At 43.1% G+C, this 17,515-nt stretch overlaps 1 protein-coding gene and 1 long non-coding RNA gene across 5 annotated transcripts in view; one reads left to right on the plus strand and one right to left on the minus strand.

The window, feature by feature from the left end:
* LOC132653143 (uncharacterized) overlaps positions 1-3,427 on the minus strand; it is a 48,268-nt gene extending 44,841 nt beyond the window's left edge. The window contains exons 1-2 of the long non-coding RNA XR_009590878.1: positions 3,293-3,427; positions 1,852-1,891 (exon numbers count right to left, since the gene is read on the minus strand). This is a non-coding gene — a long non-coding RNA (uncharacterized LOC132653143). The remainder of the gene's footprint in view (positions 1-1,851; positions 1,892-3,292) is intronic.
* The window catches only part of Gkap1 (G kinase anchoring protein 1), a 40,620-nt gene continuing 25,214 nt past the window's right edge, over positions 2,110-17,515 (plus strand). Inside the window, exons 1-4 of one of the 4 annotated variants that reach the window (XM_060380569.1) lie at positions 2,110-2,454; positions 10,582-10,837; positions 11,260-11,403; positions 15,727-15,804. In XM_060380569.1, the coding sequence (XP_060236552.1) occupies positions 10,622-10,837; positions 11,260-11,403; positions 15,727-15,804 (438 nt within the window). In that variant the 5' untranslated portion in view covers positions 2,110-2,454; positions 10,582-10,621. Of the gene's footprint in view, positions 2,455-2,942; positions 3,074-3,348; positions 3,508-10,581; positions 10,838-11,259; positions 11,404-15,726; positions 15,805-17,515 lie in introns of those variants that run through there. The other 3 variants (XM_060380571.1, XM_060380570.1, XM_060380572.1) reach the window with 3 other exon arrangements.

The raw sequence follows: 17,515 nt of genomic DNA on the forward strand, positions 1-17,515 counted from the left end.
CAGTGCCTGCACATGACCTGCAAAAGAATGTATGACTGACTGACTATTCTCACTGTAATTTCTTGACCCTTTACTGAAGGCTTTAGTTGTGTCTGAAAAGCTCATTTTGTCTCTCTTCTTCACTCAGACATGCCTGCTTCTCCTTTATGACTTAGTTAATGCGGTGTTACCCACAAGAGGCCAAATGGCTACAAAGAAATGAACCCCAGAGCCTTAAAGTTCTAACTCAATGCAAATCCATCATCAAATAATTGGGTGTTTTGGGTCAAGATGGGGAAACTCTTCTTCATCCAGGCACTTTCTTGTGGCTTGAAGTAATCTGGATAATTGAAGCAGAGCTGCTATGTCCTAGGTCCAGGTGACAAAGAGGAAACAAGTGGAGGAAGACCCCTGCTCAAGTGAAGGGCCCTACCTGGCATGGCAGGCACAGTTCCTGTTCATCTACTGGAAATAATACATGGGCACACTGACCAAAGAGGCTGAGAAAAGCAGTCTGTGTTCAGGGACGTGAACTGTGACAAACAATTAGCAAGATGACCTTGCTCCTTGCTCTGCTGAAAAAGGACGCTCTGTTCCTAATCTATCAATCCACCCTCTTATTTCAACATGTCCCGAGTGTGTGCACACAGCAAGGACTCTGTCTCTCTAGGCAATGCCCAGTCAGAAAGCAAGAGTCTATAGAGCTCTCAGCAAGAATATGGCTGGTGTGGTGATGGAGGCAACCAATCATAAACCACAAACACGGGTTTGTTTGTTTTTTCTCCCCCACATGCTTTCAGCCTCCACAGTGTGTGGGTCTGACCCACACTCCCTAGGCCCAGCTTTGATGAGATTGCAGTCCCTGTTCTGGTGCCTTACCCAGGTTCTGCTGCTGCTATTGCTGCTGCTGCTCCCCCTCCTTGTTTACTTTCTTCATCTACATCCAAACTCTGAAGGGGGCAGCACCTCCCATAACTTCTTTGAAGCAGCTGTTATTAATGGGAGCATTTCTAAAAACTTGTTGCTAACTTGGATGTGGCCTTACTTGGGGTAGCAAGACTCTAAGGATGATGTAACTGAGTCTGCCTCCTTCTTTCACAGTAATAGCCTATGAGGCTGAGGAGTTTCTATTTTCTTTTGTGAGTGTGTGTGTGGGGGGGTAGGTGTCCATGCTTTGGTGTTCATGTACATGCAGGTGGATGTGTATGCATGTATATATGGAGGCTACAGGGACAACTTTGGTTATCATTCATTGAGTGCTGTCTTTGTGGGGAAACAGGGGTACAGGCTGGCTAGCAAGACCCAGGGATCCACCTGTCACTGCCTGCTAATCTCTGGGACAACAAATGCATGCTACCATGCTGGGAGTTCTTACATTCATTCTGGAGTTAGAACCCAAGCTACCCACTCAGCTATCCCCCAGCCCCTGTGTGCGCTCTAGTCTTTCACCTCTTTTGGAACTTCTCTAACTTCTAACTGCCCTCAATCCTTCAAATCTAAACTGAATCTTTTCTGAAAAAGTAGCTGCCTCCTTTCTCTTCTGAGTATTCATTTTCCCAGGCTCAAGCCCCCATTTTCTCTCTTCCTAACTCTAATTAATCGAGTTGTCAAATCCCGTAGAATGTACTGCCACATCGTTTCTCAATCATTTCAAATTCTTCCTGAACTCCTTCATCTCAGTCTTATCCCAGATCAATCTTCTGTGTAAGCCCTGGCATTGGACTCACTTTTTGGCTCAGCTTCCCAAGTGTTGGGGTCATAGGTGTGTATCATCACAGCTCGGTAGCTCTTCTAATCTCGTTATTACCTGGTCTACACGGGGCTGTCAGTTTTCCATCTCCTAACATCTGAATTCCTTCAGACAGTACTTACAAAGCAAAAGCCGCCTTTTCTTCCTCCGAACTTCTAAACCCTAAAACAAACAAACAAACAAACAAAAAACAAAAAACTGCCTTATACTTGGCACTTGCTTCCCATTTTCAGTTTTCTCTGCCACTTGTCAGCATGCCCCAACCTCTAGCATCTTCACTAATTGTGGAATGCAGCGTCCAATAGCCTCCATCTAAGGGCCCTGAGGCCTCCCCACAAAACCCCACCTCTTCCCAGGTCAATGCCAAATGCCTCTTCCCTCGCGCTACCCCACAGATGCACGCAGTCCTTGGATCCTGTGTAGCGCTGTTTGTTCCACAAGGCCCTATGGTGGTTTGGCGTTTACTATAATTCTGTCTTTGCCTCTCTCTCTCCCCTCTCTCTCTCTGCTATAATTCTGTCTTTGCCTCTCTCCTCTCTCTCTCTCTCTCTCTCCCTCTCTCTCTCTTTCCTCTCTCTGCTATAATTCTGTCTTTGCCTCTTCCTCTCTCTCTCTGTGCGTTCGAGGATAACTTCAAGTCCCCTCGGTCTCCCTGCAGCATCTTGCCGGCTGCTGTGACTCCTGTGGGACAGCGGCACAGCTCCGCCGTTAGCTGGAGGGTTTGGGTAAGCCGCTTAACTTTGCTTGCAAAACTAAACCAAGCCCCTACAGGCGTCGGGGGCGGCAGAACTGAGCAGTCCTGTTTTCCCGAGGGAATTCGAGGCCGTCTGGCTGTTTGCATCTCGGCTGGCGGCACCGCCCTCCCTCACCGACTGGAGGTCCTCCTCCGCCCCCTGGCCTCTCGAGAGCCCGGCGATCCCGCCGCGCCGCGCGACCGGCGGCCTAAGCCTCCGTCCCGGAAGGCCTCCCACCTTCCCGGCGCGGCGACCCCGAGGACCGCGGAGCCGCCGCCTACGCGAGCCGTTTGGACCCTGCGCGGCCCCCGTAGCGCCGCTCCTCCAGCAGGTGGTTCTGGTCCTCCGCGGTCCGTCACCCGCGGACCTCTCCTCAGAGCCGGCGTCCGCCGCGCCGCGCCGCGCCGCACCGCGACCCCTCGGGAGAGAAGCCCGCGCGCCGCTGCGGGCGCCAGGCCTGCGGGTCCGCTCCGCTCCGCTCCGCCGGCCGCGCGACCGCCGCCCGGCCGCGGGCCCGTTACTGCGGACGCCCCGCGCCCCGCGCCCAACGCCCGGGGCCAGCGCGGGAGCGGCGGGGGAGAGGACAGCGGCCGCGCCGCGGCGAGGCCCGGTGAGTCCGCGGAGCCCCGCAGCTCGCGGCTGAGGCGACGCGGCCGAGTGAGGCCTGAGGCGGGGGGTGGGGGGGGGCGGACCGGGCCGGGCGGCGGGAAGGGCGAGAGGGCCGCGGAGGCTGCGGCGTGGGGCCGGGGCGGGGGGGGTGCGGGCCGCAGGCCTGGCCCGCCGGGGGTGACAGGTGCGGCCGGCCCGCCGCCCCCGGGAGGCTGCCCACCTGACGCGGGTGTTGCTCGCAGGCTCGGACGCCGCGTCTCGGCTGCAGCGGGGGCTCGCCCAGCCCGCGCTCTTTCTCCGGGTACTTCGCGAACAAGTTTTGGAGCACCCGGAACCGCTCGTGCGTGAGATTTGCCTTTGGTTCCCGGAGGAGGGAGAGTGAGGGACCGCACACCGCCCTCCCGGCAGCCAGAGGTAGACGAGCACGGTTCTCAGGCGAGCCTCGAACGGCCACGCGTGGTGGTGGGGTCGCCTGCGTCAGGCTGATGGTAGATACCGAGCCGTTAGGACAAAAGTTTATTCCATTGTCCGCCCCGCCCCCTCCCCGTGCCATCTTCCTCGGTGGATGTCGGTGGAGAGTTCTAGCCCAAGACGAAAGGCTTTTTTCAAGTAGCCCTGAAAACGCACCGCTCTGCACCCTCGCCTGTTTCTGGGAACGTATCCAGGATGAAGTTAAGCTGTAGCTCCAAAGATACTGGAGAAACTACCTAAAAACCGTAATACTATGTTGAGAGTCCTTCTAGAAACCTAGGGCTTCCCTACGCTAGTTTATGCCACTAAAATTGGTAAGTAGTCAAAGCCTGTTTAGTGAGGTTATCGTCAAAGATCAAAGGAAACGTGTAATAAGCCTAACCTAGGGGCTTGTAGCACAAACTATGGAGCAAGAACCTACACGTGGATCAGAGGGATGTTGCCTGCAAGTGAAAATCCTTGAGCTTCATTAGTACATGTTTGGGGTTTTTTGTTTGCTTGCTTGCTTGCTTGCTTTTTAACGGTCTCAACCCACAGAAATTAAGAACTGCAGGTTAGAGAAGGGAAGCTGTGCTTAACTAGTGTGTGTTTGGGGTGTGTCTGAGTGGGTGTGTGATTTGGGGTATACCTTTAAGCTTATGCCATTTGCAGTAAGTGTGTTGGGAGCAAAGTTTTGGAATGCACTTGGTCCTTAGATCCTTGTGAACCTTAGCTTTAGGAAGTCAAAATGACAGGCACAGAGATTAGTGATACTGATGTCACTTCATTTTAGCCTCACTTTGTGATGGCGTTGGGGGTAGTGCTTGGCGTCAAACCCAGAATCTTTTCTGGTCTAAGTCATCTAAGTTTGTTGTTTTTAATGTTGGATTTCACCAAGGCCTCTCCGGCTGGTTGTAGTGGTAGATGCCTGTATTTCAGGACTCAAGAGTCTGGGACAGCAAGATCGACAGTTTGATCCCAATCTAGGCTACACGGTGAGACCCTGCAAATGGCCACATTAACTAACTTGGCCTTCACTTTCCAAAGTCTCTGGTGGATAGACAGCGTTGATAGGCAGTAACCACTGCTCATTTTTTAAAGAGGGTGAAATTGGTTGTTCTTAAGTAAAAAGTAGGTAATTGAGTTTCCCTGGACCAAGTTCTTTCCTGAATCTAGTGATGTCATAGAGGAAGGAGGTCATAATAGCTGTGGCCCTTCATAGAGACCAAGAAGATAGATCATTCGTAAATCTTGCTGGTTGTAGCTTAGCCTGTTGCTTGCTAGAAACTTAGCCTGTTGCTTATCTCGCTCACACCTTCACCTTTTAAAAATCAGCACTTTGACACAAAATCAAAAGCTTCCTGTAAAAACAAGATTCCTAGAAAGAAATTAGTTGTAGGACTAATGTGTTGTGATGGTACTCTTAATGAAGCAGTTTTGAACCGATTGTTCGCTAAGCGTACTTTGCACCCTCGTTTGTCTAGTTCAGAAGTGCACATTTCTGTGCACACACAGGTGTAGCACTCTACTTGGAGAGTGTAGTTAGGCCCCAACCAGTAAGCTTGGTCTCCTTGTTAATTTAATGTTATTTCTTCTTTCTTTTTGCTAAGAGTTCCCTACCATGTAGCCCAGCCTAGCCTTGAACTTATGCCCTTTTATGCCTTACCCAAGCAGTCCTGAGACTGCAGGTATGCACTCTCACAACTATCTGATAAACTTAGTCTGTTAATGAGTATGCCAAGTCCTGGATGTTTTTTTGGAACACAAAGAGGAGAGGCATGTTGTTTAGTGTTTTGAAGTTGGGACAGTAGGGAGCTAGACACAATGACAGCTATCGTAAGGGATCCACTGAGTAGCAAGTAAATGTCAGTGTAGGAATATTAAAGACAGCGCACAGGTGCGTAGGGCAGACTGGAGTCACTTGCAACGGGGCTAAATTTGAGGGGTGGGTAAATTCCAAGTGGAAGATACATTCTAGACTCTAGGAACTTCGCAAATGAAGACAGGGATGAAGGAACGGGCTGCGGTGCTCAGGACACCCTGGTGCTCTGTGTTCCTGAGGAACCAGAGGTATGAGAAGTCACTGTAGAAATCTAACATGCCATAATAGTAAAGAAGCAGGTAGCTGGATTTTAGAGTACGGAGAATGCTGGCAATTTCGTTGCATGTTTGATATTACTGCAGCCTCAGTGAAGGTCTTCTAATGACGAGATGGAGCTGTAAATGATAAATTGCATGCTTTTTTTTTTTTTTTAAGACTTGTTTCTTCTGACTTTTCCCTGCAGCATTTAAGTTACCTTGTAAACTTCTTTTGTCATTCATCAACCTTTACACTAGCCTTACCATTTTATTTTCTGGAGGAAAAGTTTACTTTTCATTAATGTTAGTCATCCTGGAAAGCAAAGCAGCTGTCCCATACTAAGCTACTCCCCCAGCACCAGATTCATTTTTAGTGGAAGACTCAAAGGGTGGAGAGAAAAAAAAAATAGAAAACTGTATTTAGATTTCTTGATTTAAAACTTTACTTTGTAGTATTTACTAATATATAAGTGTTCATATAGTTAACACCATATTTATAAATCTGCTTTAGTGGGGGCTGTTATTCTTCCGTTTATATTGTGCGCCTTAATTATGTAAGTGTGAAGATGAACATGTGAGAACTAAGCATGCTTGAAGAGGAGCAGGAGTGAGGGAGCCATGTCACTCCCTGGAGGTGAAGATCCTCAAGCTTGGGACACAGACTAAAGGAGCGCCACACCCTGAAGGAAGCACTTTAAAACTTTGGGAGATGTAGGGTTGTTGGTTTTGGTTTGGTTTTGTTTTTTGAGACAGGATTTCTCTGTGTAACCCTGGCTGTCCTGGACTCCCTTTGTAGGCGTGTCTGCCTCTGCCTCCCAAGTGCTACGATTAAAGGCGTGCTCTGCCACACCCAACACAGTTTTTTAAGACTAAAGGAGTTGGTGATTGCATGAAATGGCTGTCTCTGGAAGTTCTTGGAAAGTTGATTAGTGAGGCAAACAGGCCCTTAGAAGCATGCTCTCCTTCCCTTGCATTCTTGGGCATCTCAGAAATGAATGGCCACCATCTGACTACCAATTCTAACTTTCTAGTTTATTTTGATGCATGGTAGGAAATGCCACACTGTATTGGGTCTATTCTGCTTTTTCAGTTGGAGGATAGATAGTAATTTTCTCTTTTCAAGTTTTGTTTTTTATAGGAGTCATTGAAAATTCAATGAGTAATCCTAAGCATTTAGCTTTTCCTTTTTATTTTTTAAGGTCAAGGATCAAAATAGAAGAAAACAAAACAAAATATCAAGGACCATTTTATTGGATTTTAAAATTAAAAACAGGGAAGGGAATCTATACATTTTGGTAGCCACTTGGAGGAAGAGGATGGAAAAGAATCGTGTCCTGTGATTTGAGATCTGGTCCAAGAAGGCGGGGTCCTATGATTGTGCAAGCAGCTGTGGTGTATGCAAGAGTGTCTTGAGAGAAGGTGTGAGAATAACCAAAGTGTTAGGACAGGTGTGTTTAGGAATTTGGCAGGTACCTGAAGAAAAGATGGAAAATGGAAACAGGAAAAGTCATGCTTGTACAATTAGAACTTAACAGTGAAAAGCTGTTAGTAACTGCCAATGGTATTGGTAAGGTATAAAATTAGATGTGATTCTTATATTAAATTCTGTTTTGTTTAAAGTTTACATGCCACGTCAGAAGTCCTGATGACTCTGCCCAAGGCATGGCACGTAGATTCTAACGGCTGCTGAGGTAGAGGATGTGCTGCCTGTCTTATCTCACATGCATGCCTGTCACCCGCACCTGGGAGGCCAGCCTGCGCTTCAGAGTGACCTCAAGCTGGCCTGGCTTACTCAGTGAATCCTGGTCTTGTTTGTTTGAGACAGGGTTTCTCTGTGTAGCCCTGGCTGTCCTGGAACTCATTCTGTAGACCAGACTGGCCTTGAACTCACAGAGATCCACCTGCCTCACTTTTTAATTAAAAGTGGGATTAAAAGTGAGTGCTACCACTACCTGGTGTGAACCCTGATCTTAAAAAAAGAACAGGGACCACATGAGCCCTGTCATTTTACCTTTGGAAGACTGTCAGGCATTGTTTTGTCTTTAATATACTTACTTTATTAAATAGTTAACATATAGTAATGTGTTATGTTATTGTTGAAGTGACTGGCACTATCCCGTTCTTTTTTGCACCCTTAATCCTGTGAGAATAAGGACTCAGCATTGCTCAGGGTTGTTCCCTTTGCACTCTACCCTTTTGCAGTTGTTGTAACATTGGAGATGTTGAGATGGTACAGCCTTCTTCAGAGAACTTTGCCTTATGAATGCTTATTGTTGGTTCTTCTCTCAGTTGAAAGGTTTATTCTAACGGTCTTGTTGTTTGCCTTTCGTCATTTTTGCTCATTCTGGAGGCACTTGTGTGTGTCCCCTGTGTAAGGCAGTCCCAGCTGTAGTTGTGGGTCTCACATGTTTGTCCTTCTGTGCACCGAGTGTGCTCATCAGGCCTTGGTGGGGCTTTGCTGACTCAAAGCTTTTTTCTTTGATTTCAAAGGTTAAAGCCTTAGTTTCTAGATAGGCAAGTGTTGGTTTGCATTTCAGAGCATGTTTTGTAGTAGAGTCATTGTGCTTAGTCACATTTTAAATACTTGTGCCACATTTAACTCATACAAGACATTACAGTCAAATGCCAACATTAAAGGGCTGTGGTGCCACTAAACACAGTATACATATACTGACCTACTAAGATTTGACAGCAGCTTGGTGAGTCAGTGCCATTGTTCCCATTTCACAGAGAAAGACAATAGTAGGTCATCTAGGGGCCACACTGAGTAGCAGATTGGACTCTCTGGCTCCTAGGCTGTGCTCCTGGGTCAGTGCCATCTACCATTTGACATCTGCATTTCTGACATAAAGGAAAAGTCATCTTATCTCAAAACTGGAAAGAGAGCTGTAAATGTACATATGGAGCTAATTTACATTCACACTTAAAAATAATGTTATCAGGAGAAATAAAACAACATAAGGTAACAGGACAGGCACTAAATACTGAATTTGTATAAATTCAATAATTCAAATTAGGTTGGAGTTTCTAACATTAAGTGTTTTAAACTGATGACAGAGCTCTGATTGCAGAACATGTATGCATTGTTCAAATATGCACCTTGTATATGGATTTTTGCGCTATTGAAAGAGCATGTTATTAGCTAGTAAAGGAGGGAAAGTGTCAGTATTTAGCAGTGTAAAGCTGTTGCTCAGAGTCTGCTCATAGGAGCTGGGGCTCCTCCTCCTGTGCTGTGTGTTTTGCTCCTTGGGCACCCCCAGCATGGCAACATCAGCTCTCAGTAGTTCTGCAGGCTCAGCTGAGGGACTGCAGGGATGGCAGCTGTCAGACCAGGTGCATTTCCAAGGGACAGGACACTCATCACTATGACGAGCATGGCAGCATGCATATGAACAGCCAACTATCACCAAACACCAAGCAAGGCTCCTTTTGTGTAAAGGTGACTGTTCCAGAGGTAATGACTTCCCTAGGCCTTTCTTGGTCGTTCAAAGATCTGAAAGAAACTTTGTGAGGATAAACTTGAGACTGCTCTTTGCTCCAGAAAGAAAATTCTCTGAGCTTTGGAGAAATTTTTTAGAATAGATATTTATAAACATTTAACTAATTCAGAGCAATTCAAGTATAAAAATTGTGGTTTTAATATCAGTTCGAGAATGGAAAGGCTATGTCTTTAAAATACGTCATGATGAAGCTGGATTATTCTGCGGTAACAGCCAGAAAATCTTAGTAGCTTAAAGTGGCACAATTGTTTTGTTCAAGGCACATGCTTAGCACAGGTTATTAAGTGTTTAAATCATTGTGGTTTCAGATTCTGTCAAACCTGGCTAGCCCCATCCCAGTGTAGCATATGCGCCCAGGAATTTAGAAGAAGTGTAGAGAGAACACAGTGTCCTTCAAAGCTGGTATTTCAGGCTGAAGGAGTCATTTAGTGCTTATGGCTCAGAGGTTAAGAGCACTGGTTGGTCTTCCAAAGGTTCTGAGTTTAAATCCCAGCAACCATATGGTGGCTACAACCATCTATAATGAATCTATAATGAGTTCTGTTACCTTCTTCTGCCTGCTGGCACACATGCAGGCAGAATACTGTATACACACATATATACTTAAATAAATGAATCTTTAAAAACAACAACAACAACACTTACTGCCTCTGCAGAGGACCCAGGTTTGGTTTTCACCGCCTACATGGTAGTTCTGTATAGCAATTATAGGGGGTGCAATGCCCTCTTTTGCCCTCAGCGGGCTCCTGCGTGCAGTGAGCACTGAAGTCACTTATTCTTTTATTTGCATTCCATTGCAAACAAAAAATTGTCTCTTGCCAAGGCTAAGAGTTTCACTGATCAAGATGGTTTGGCATGCCTTTCCAGCAAAACACCAGCAGTAAGTACCCTCTAGGTCCTATGACCTTGCAGCCATAGGCTTTTGACAAGAATGACAGGACCAGTCATGAATTCATGGTTGAGGGAATTTGAGGTCTTTATCATTTTTTTAATTAGTTGTAAGCTTCAGTCTTTATAATCAAAGTTCAACATTAAATATGAGAATATTCTTCTAGTTTTCTTTTGTTCCCTTGGAATTCAGTGATAAACATGAAGGAAGGTCTTTGTGTATAATGAAAAGTGCTGTTCCTCCTCATGGCAGACCATGGTGATTTAGGATCCTTACTGTGAGTGTATGTATACCACAGAAGCATTTAAAAAGACAGTTAAGACCTTCTAAAGTCAGATGTGGAAATGAATATTATTATTGACTGTAGTTCTGTATTGTTACCTGTGAAATAAATAAAACCCTCATTTTCTTTTGAATAACTTTGTTTACTTTGGTTAAAAATATGTTAGTGCCAATAGAATTGTGGGTACAAATCCAAACACTGCCACATGTGATGCCAGGAGGAACGTATTTTATATGTATGGCTGTTCGAGAAACTAGAAGAAGTTTTCTTCAGTGTGTTTCTCATCTCCCTCTTCTCCTTGCCCACAGGAGTTACTGTTGGCACAAGCGCTTTAAACCATTGTGAACCATGGCTTCAGCAGTCCTTAGCTCTGTGCTCACAACTGCCTCTCGTTTTGCCCTGTTACAAGTGGATAGTGGCAGTGGCTCTGATTCCGAGCCTGGGAAAGGCAAAGGCCGGAATAATGGGAAGTCTCAAGCTTTGGGAAACAAATCAACTACAAATGAGAAAAAAAGAGAGAAAAGAAGAAAAAAGAAGGAACAGCAACAGAGTGAAGCAAATGAGGTAGCCACTGGAGTTGTTTGTGTGTTTCCCTAAGGCTGAGCATTTGCTGTCCTGCACTGCCGCAGGCACTGTGCCCGTCACAGCACTGTGCCCATCACAGGAGCTCAGCTACTTGCTGAACACATAGCTGCCTGAGCAGACTGGGGCAGTGTGGTGCTCATGTTCTTAGGTTAAAACAGTCTTAAAAGGGGCAGCCTGTGCTTGTTCTCCAGCTTCTCAGGAGGCTGTGCTGATGGCTTGGACAGCAGAGTGAGACTTTGGGTAGTAAACTTTTAAATAAATTTAAGAGTAACGATAAATAAAATCCATAAATAACTTTCAATTGTATAAGTTAATATAGTAGAAATATTTTAAAACATTTTAAAGTTAAAATCACTAGCATTGATACACTAAATTTAATATATTTTGTGCTTACTTTTTAGCTCAGGAATCTTGCTTTTAAGAAAATTCCCCAGAAATCCTCCCATGCCATTTGCAACGTTCAGCATGAGCTTTCATTGCCAAACCCAGCCCAGAAGGAGTCAAAGGAAGAAAACTGGCAAGAATGGAGACAGAGAGATGAACAGGTAAGAGCTGAGTAGAGAAAACTACTTAGCTGTTTGTCAAGCACACCTGAGTGAATGTCACCACCATTCTGAAGGGCAGCTCTGCTGAGAGGGAGTGGCTGCTGTGAATATTGTGTGTGTTAGATTGATCAGAACAAAGCAGCTAAATGTTTTCTTTGCATGTGGGTTCTGAGAATCAGACCCAGGGCCTTGGGTATGCTAAGCATGTGCTCTACCCTTGAGCTACAACTCTAGCCCTGGTGTGTATATGTGCGTGTGTGTGTTCATCTACTCTTTACAAATGAAAGAGTGTTAGGAACATAGAGAAATATGATTAACTTACTTCAGTTTTTGAAAGGCTGGAGAACTGTTACAGTGATTTAAAAACTACTTGTTCAAAAGTATTTTGAATATTTTATTTAGTTATTTATTTACTACAATGTATTATACTTTTTTATTTATTACAATTAATTCACTTTGTATCCCAGCTATGGCCCCCTCCCTCTTCTCCTCCCATGCCCTTTCCCCAGTCCTCTGATAGGGGAGGTCTTCCTCCCCTTCTTCTGACCCTGGCCTATCAGGTCTCATCAGGACTGTTTATATTGTTCAGATTTTTAAAAATCAGATTTATAGGGCTACAGGTGTCCTGTTAAAAAAGCTAGTAACAGTTTTGATTAAATATAAAGACTTTGACATAAAACTTCCTTTTTAACTTTGGTATAAATTGTTGATTGTAAAGGGGTGCTTTTTCTTCCTCTGGGCTCCAACCTCCTCTACAAATACCTGAGCCATATAACTAGACTCTTCTCTGACTAGATCATAACTTAAAATAGCCCATTTATACTAACCTTGCTCAGGTACCATGTGTCTGACCTCTGCACATCTTCCCAGATGAATCTCCCTGAGCCTGGCTCTATCCCAGAATCCTTTCTGCTTATTGGTGGTCCCATCTTCTACTCTACCTTTTCCTATAGGCAACAGTGTTGTTTTTTATTGGCATGTTTGTTCTGTTGACCTATTTATATGGTATTTTATTCTGTATCTCTTATGTGTTTATTAAGAGAACACACATGAGGGAAGGAAGAATGTGAGAATGTGTGTATGTGCATGCATGCTACATGCATAGGAAACAAACATTGTTTATTTGTGTATTTATTAAACCATAATTTGATCCATAGAAAAACAGTCATTATTTTCAAACAGATATTTGGCTCATTTCCTATCATTCATGTGTTACCAGTTTTAAAGGAAGTAGATAAAGCTGGGTAGTTGGCACACATGTAATTCAAGTATCTAACCATTTGGCAAATTGAGACAGGAAGCTCCTGAGTTCCAGCCCAGCCTGGGAAACAGGGCAAGATCCTGTCTCAAAAGCAAGCAAACTAGTGTAGGCAGAGAGAGCTTCAGTATACTTTGCACATAAACTGTGTTCAGTATAAATTTTTTTTGGGATCTTGCATTGTTCAAGACTCAGCATTATATGAGCACCATTATTGCTCAGGAGTCATGCATTAACGCCACTGACATTTCCAGATGGTGACATGCTGCTAGGCAGTGATGAAATCTACCATTGTCTTCACCAGAGAGAATCTCTCCTAATAGCCAAAAGGTTACTGGAAACTGATGTAGGAAAACTACTCTGATTTACAGTACAACCTCTGATTACCTTTCTTTTTCTGTCATAATGATCAAGTAGTTCTGAAAAGAAAATATATCACATGGTTCTCTGTAAGGATTTCATCTGTAGCTCAGGACCGTGAGGAATTTGTACTGGGTGTGTTGTTAAATCACACAGAAAGGCCTGGTATCTTAGTTATAGCTTTTGCTTAGAAGAAATAGTCGGTCTGTGTCAGTGTGGTCTTCAGTGTCCAATAAGATAGCTTTACTAGTATGAGCATTACATGCAAGCATTGTTGTTCCACAATTATTCTTTTTTCACCTATCAAAATTATTGTTGTCCTGGGGCCTGGAGTGGCTAAGAGGTTAAGAGCACTAACTGTTCTTCCAAAGGTCCTGAGTTCAATTCCTGGCAACCACATGGTGGCTCAAAACCATCTATAATGAGGTCTAGTGTCCTCTTCTGGCATGTAGGCATACATGCAGACAGAACACTACCAAATAAATAAATAAATAAATAAATAAATAAATAGATCTTTTAAAAGTTATTTCCGTCCTTTAAATATCAACATAAAATTCATTTTCAGAGAATTCTCAGTATGTCCCGATTATGGTTCTTTTCTTGTTTATAAAAATTTAAGTTTTGTTCATTTTTGTTTACTTGTCTACTAGTTTATATTAATAAAAAAAGTAAATTTAAGGGATTGGTCTGAGTTTTGCTTGATGCTATCTTCATCTCCACTGACTTATGCTTTTAGGCCAATTGCCAGCACCGCAGTAAAGGCAGACAGACTTTAAGCTTTTTTTTATATCTCACAAGACTTCCTAATCTGTCCTGCTGGCTGACTCAATGGAATGTGAGCCCAAATGTATGATACATTAGTAATAATTGCAGATTTTCTTTCTATAATTAATTGTTAAAATCGGATTATGTGGTAATTTAACCAGGTTTGTTCAGAATAAACTTGTATTTTTTTTACTTTTTGTTAAGATCATCATATTTTAACTTAAGAGCAAAACATTTTATACCCAGCTTAGATATAGAAATTGATTATACTTTCTTTAATATGGCTAACATACATAAACTATTTTACTTTATTATTTTTTATTACCTATATAAGTGACTTAGGTTATATTTTTAAGGCTTATTTATTGGGGCCTGGAGAGAAGGCTCAGAGGTTAAGAGCACTGCTTGCTCTTCCAAAAGGTCCTGTTCAATTCCCAGCAACCACATGGAGGCTCACAACCTCCAGGAAATGAAATCTGGTGCCCGCTTCTGGAGTTCAGATGTACATGCAGGCAGAACATTGTATACAAAATAAATATCTTTTAAAAAAGAGATTTATTTATTCATTATGTATACAGTGTTCTGCCTGCCTGTAAGACTGCATGCTAGAAGAGGGCACCAGATCTCATTAGAGATGGTTGTGAGCCACCATGTGATTTTTGGGAATTGAACTCAGGACCTTTGGAAGAGCAGCCAGTGCTCTTAACCTCTGAGCCTTCTCTTCAGCCCCTGATTTAGGGGTTTTTTTGTTTTTGTTTTTTTAATGTTTATGGGAATTTGGCCTGCATGTATGTATGTGAACCACATGTGTGTACCTGGTGCTTGTAGAAGTCAGAAGAGGGTGTTAGATCCTCTGGAACTGGAGATACAGATGATTGGGAGCCACAGTGTAGGTGCTGGGAATTGGTCCTCTGTAAAAGCAGCAGTGCTCATAATGACAGAGCCATCTCTCCAGGCTCCAATAATTAAATTGTAAAGTGCTATTTTCTGCTGCTAGTTAATTTGAATTCAGTTAATCCTCAATCCTTTGAGGTTATTGTAAGAAGATGAAGTTTACTGTGGATGTAGATTCTTTCATGCACTCTCATTTACCATTTTAATTCTCATTGTATTTTTTTGTTAGTTTAGTGGGTTTCTGCGTAAAGCTAACTCGTTTTGCTGTTTTCATCTCAGTGTAGGATTAGAGGAGTTGCTTTCAAGGGGTGACTTTAGTTAGAAAAGTTTAATGTGTAGAGTTTGATAATAACACTTTCAGGATAGCCTATTACCCATTCCTTTTGACATTGGTTTCTATTTTAGTCTACATATTTTCAAGCATTAGCAGCAACATAAACAACTCTTAATAACTTGGGCAAAATTTATTGAGGAGTGATTAAAATCTGAAAACTTAGGCTGTAGGAAAGATGGAAACTAAAAAGTTCTGGGACACTCAGTGGCAAGAGTTGGCAGATACCACATCCAAGGGTGATTGTCAGGTGGGTGTCCCTTGACATATCTGAAGACAACACCTAGAAGAACAGAAAAGACCAGGCTCAGTTTCCCTGCTTGCTGTTGCTGGTGATTCAGCTCAGCTGTTAGTATATTGTGTTACATTGGTTGAGATGTTTGACTGTCCTAGGAATCGAGGGCTGATATCTGAATATTTTATTCAAAGTAATGAGGGATTCTAGAGAGAGAAAAATTTTAAATGTCTATATCATATGTAGACACAGATATGTACTCATTAATAGTGAAAGAGAAATAGAAATTCCAAAACTAGGAATTTGTGCTTTTATTCAATACAAGGTTCCTAGGATAGCATGATTAAATAACTTTGGAGAACTGATAAATGTTCATTTAGAGCTCTTTTTTTTTTCCCTGTTTGTGTTATTTTATATCATGGATATTTTGAGAGTATGGTATAACCAAGCTTATTGTGAATTTTTTTTTTTTTTTTTTAGCTGACATCTGAAATGTTTGAAGCTGATCTTGAGAAGGCGTTGTTGCTAAGTAAATTAGAGTATGAAGAGCACAAACAGGTACTTAACATATTAATCAATTTAAGCATTTACAAAATTTTAAGTGGTCAAAGCTCAGGCCAGTCCTTCCTGAACTTAATAAAATTGCTTCTTTCGGATTGGGATGTAATTTAATGTTAGGCCCTGGATTCATTCCCTAGCATTACAAAAAATAAAGTGTTCCCCAAAAATCTATGATAGGCTCCCTCTTCAAATTTTGAGGGAACAGAAACAAGTAAACCAAACTTTGTATGACAACTTGGAATGTTGAGTTTCTCCAACCGAGATGAAGCAAACAAAAGACATGAAATTAATTCCAGAAGATTTATTTTTATTTTAAATGAACATAGAGTGTAAGTACATTTAGGGAGCTCTAGTGCAGCTCAGTGGTTAAGTGTGTGCAGTCAGTAGCACTGCTTCCTCCCCAAGAGGAGATTCAGAAGTTTAAGTAAATCTGAGCGCTGCAGTGTACAGGAATCCGTTAAAGGCTCCCTGCCAGAGAGGCGCAGCCGTGCAGCACATGGAGCTCACCTCAGCATGTGTAGTGAGCACTATCTCAGGCCAGAGGTTGGAATCATTGTGCAGCTCTGACTAGGGAGTATTAAGTGAAAAGTAATATTGGCTTCCAGTTCCTGTATTTAAATTGTATGCGATTCAGCTCATGTAACATAATTCTTAGCAGTTATTGGACTTTGCTGTTGTTCACTGGATTCATCCAACTTGTAACTTAATGGTTGATCAGAATTGTCCCTGTCATGATTGAGGCCTCTTTGGTTGTGCTACAGTCCACTGGTGCCTCTGTCCCAGGAGAGGGGAAGAGGGATTAAGACACACAGCAGATGATATTGCTACAAAAAATAAAACTTGACACTTAGCATTCACAGCAGCATACAACCATGTACAACTCACAACTCTAGGTCTCTTCTGGTTTCTGGGGGCATAGCATGCACCTAAGAGTACAGACACATTGGCAGCCAAAGTACCATACACATGAAAATACATAATGTTTTGAAAATAAAAAAGGATTATAACCAAAATGGTTAGGTATCCACTTAGATAAAAGTTGAGCTATTATAAAAGTGAATACTTGATGCTTGCTGTAATTTAGCCATTTAAATGGACTTGGAGGGTATGCTTGGCAAGGTCCTCCTTTATTTCTGAATTACTGCATATGATTTTAATTTCTAGAGTATGGCCATACAGTAATGATTAACTGTTGTTGGATGTATGTCATCTGAATCTAAAAGTATTAGCTGTTTTAGGAGTGGAGCAAACGATGGAGTTGATAAAAGATCATGTTCCCAGGCAGCTTTCCTGCTAAGTTCATAGGCCTAGTACCCCAAAGCATTGTTTTTGTCAGACCGTAATGACTCTTAAGAGAGCAGAAGTGCTGCTGCTGCTTTTCATGTAAAGGCCAGTTTTATGTAATTGTGTTAGTGTACTCATGGAGTTTACAAATCAACATTTCAATCAAATAACCATTGTAGTGTATATTTGTGTGTGTGTGTGTGTGTGTGTGTGTGTACAACCCAAGTGTGTGGGTAAGCCAGAAGTCAGCATCAGGTGTCTTCTTCAGTCTCTGTCCATCTTTTTTTTTTTTTTTTTAAGACAGGCTCTCTACTAAAGTGGGAGCTCACAGACTAAGCTAGATTGGCTGGCCACCAAGCCCCAGGGTCCTCCTCTCTACTTCCCCTGCTTATGATCACAGGCCCTGACTACTGTCCCAGTTGTT

Source organism: Meriones unguiculatus, chromosome 3, assembly GCF_030254825.1.
Source record: "Meriones unguiculatus strain TT.TT164.6M chromosome 3, Bangor_MerUng_6.1, whole genome shotgun sequence".
Lineage (NCBI taxonomy): Eukaryota > Metazoa > Chordata > Mammalia > Rodentia > Muridae > Meriones > Meriones unguiculatus.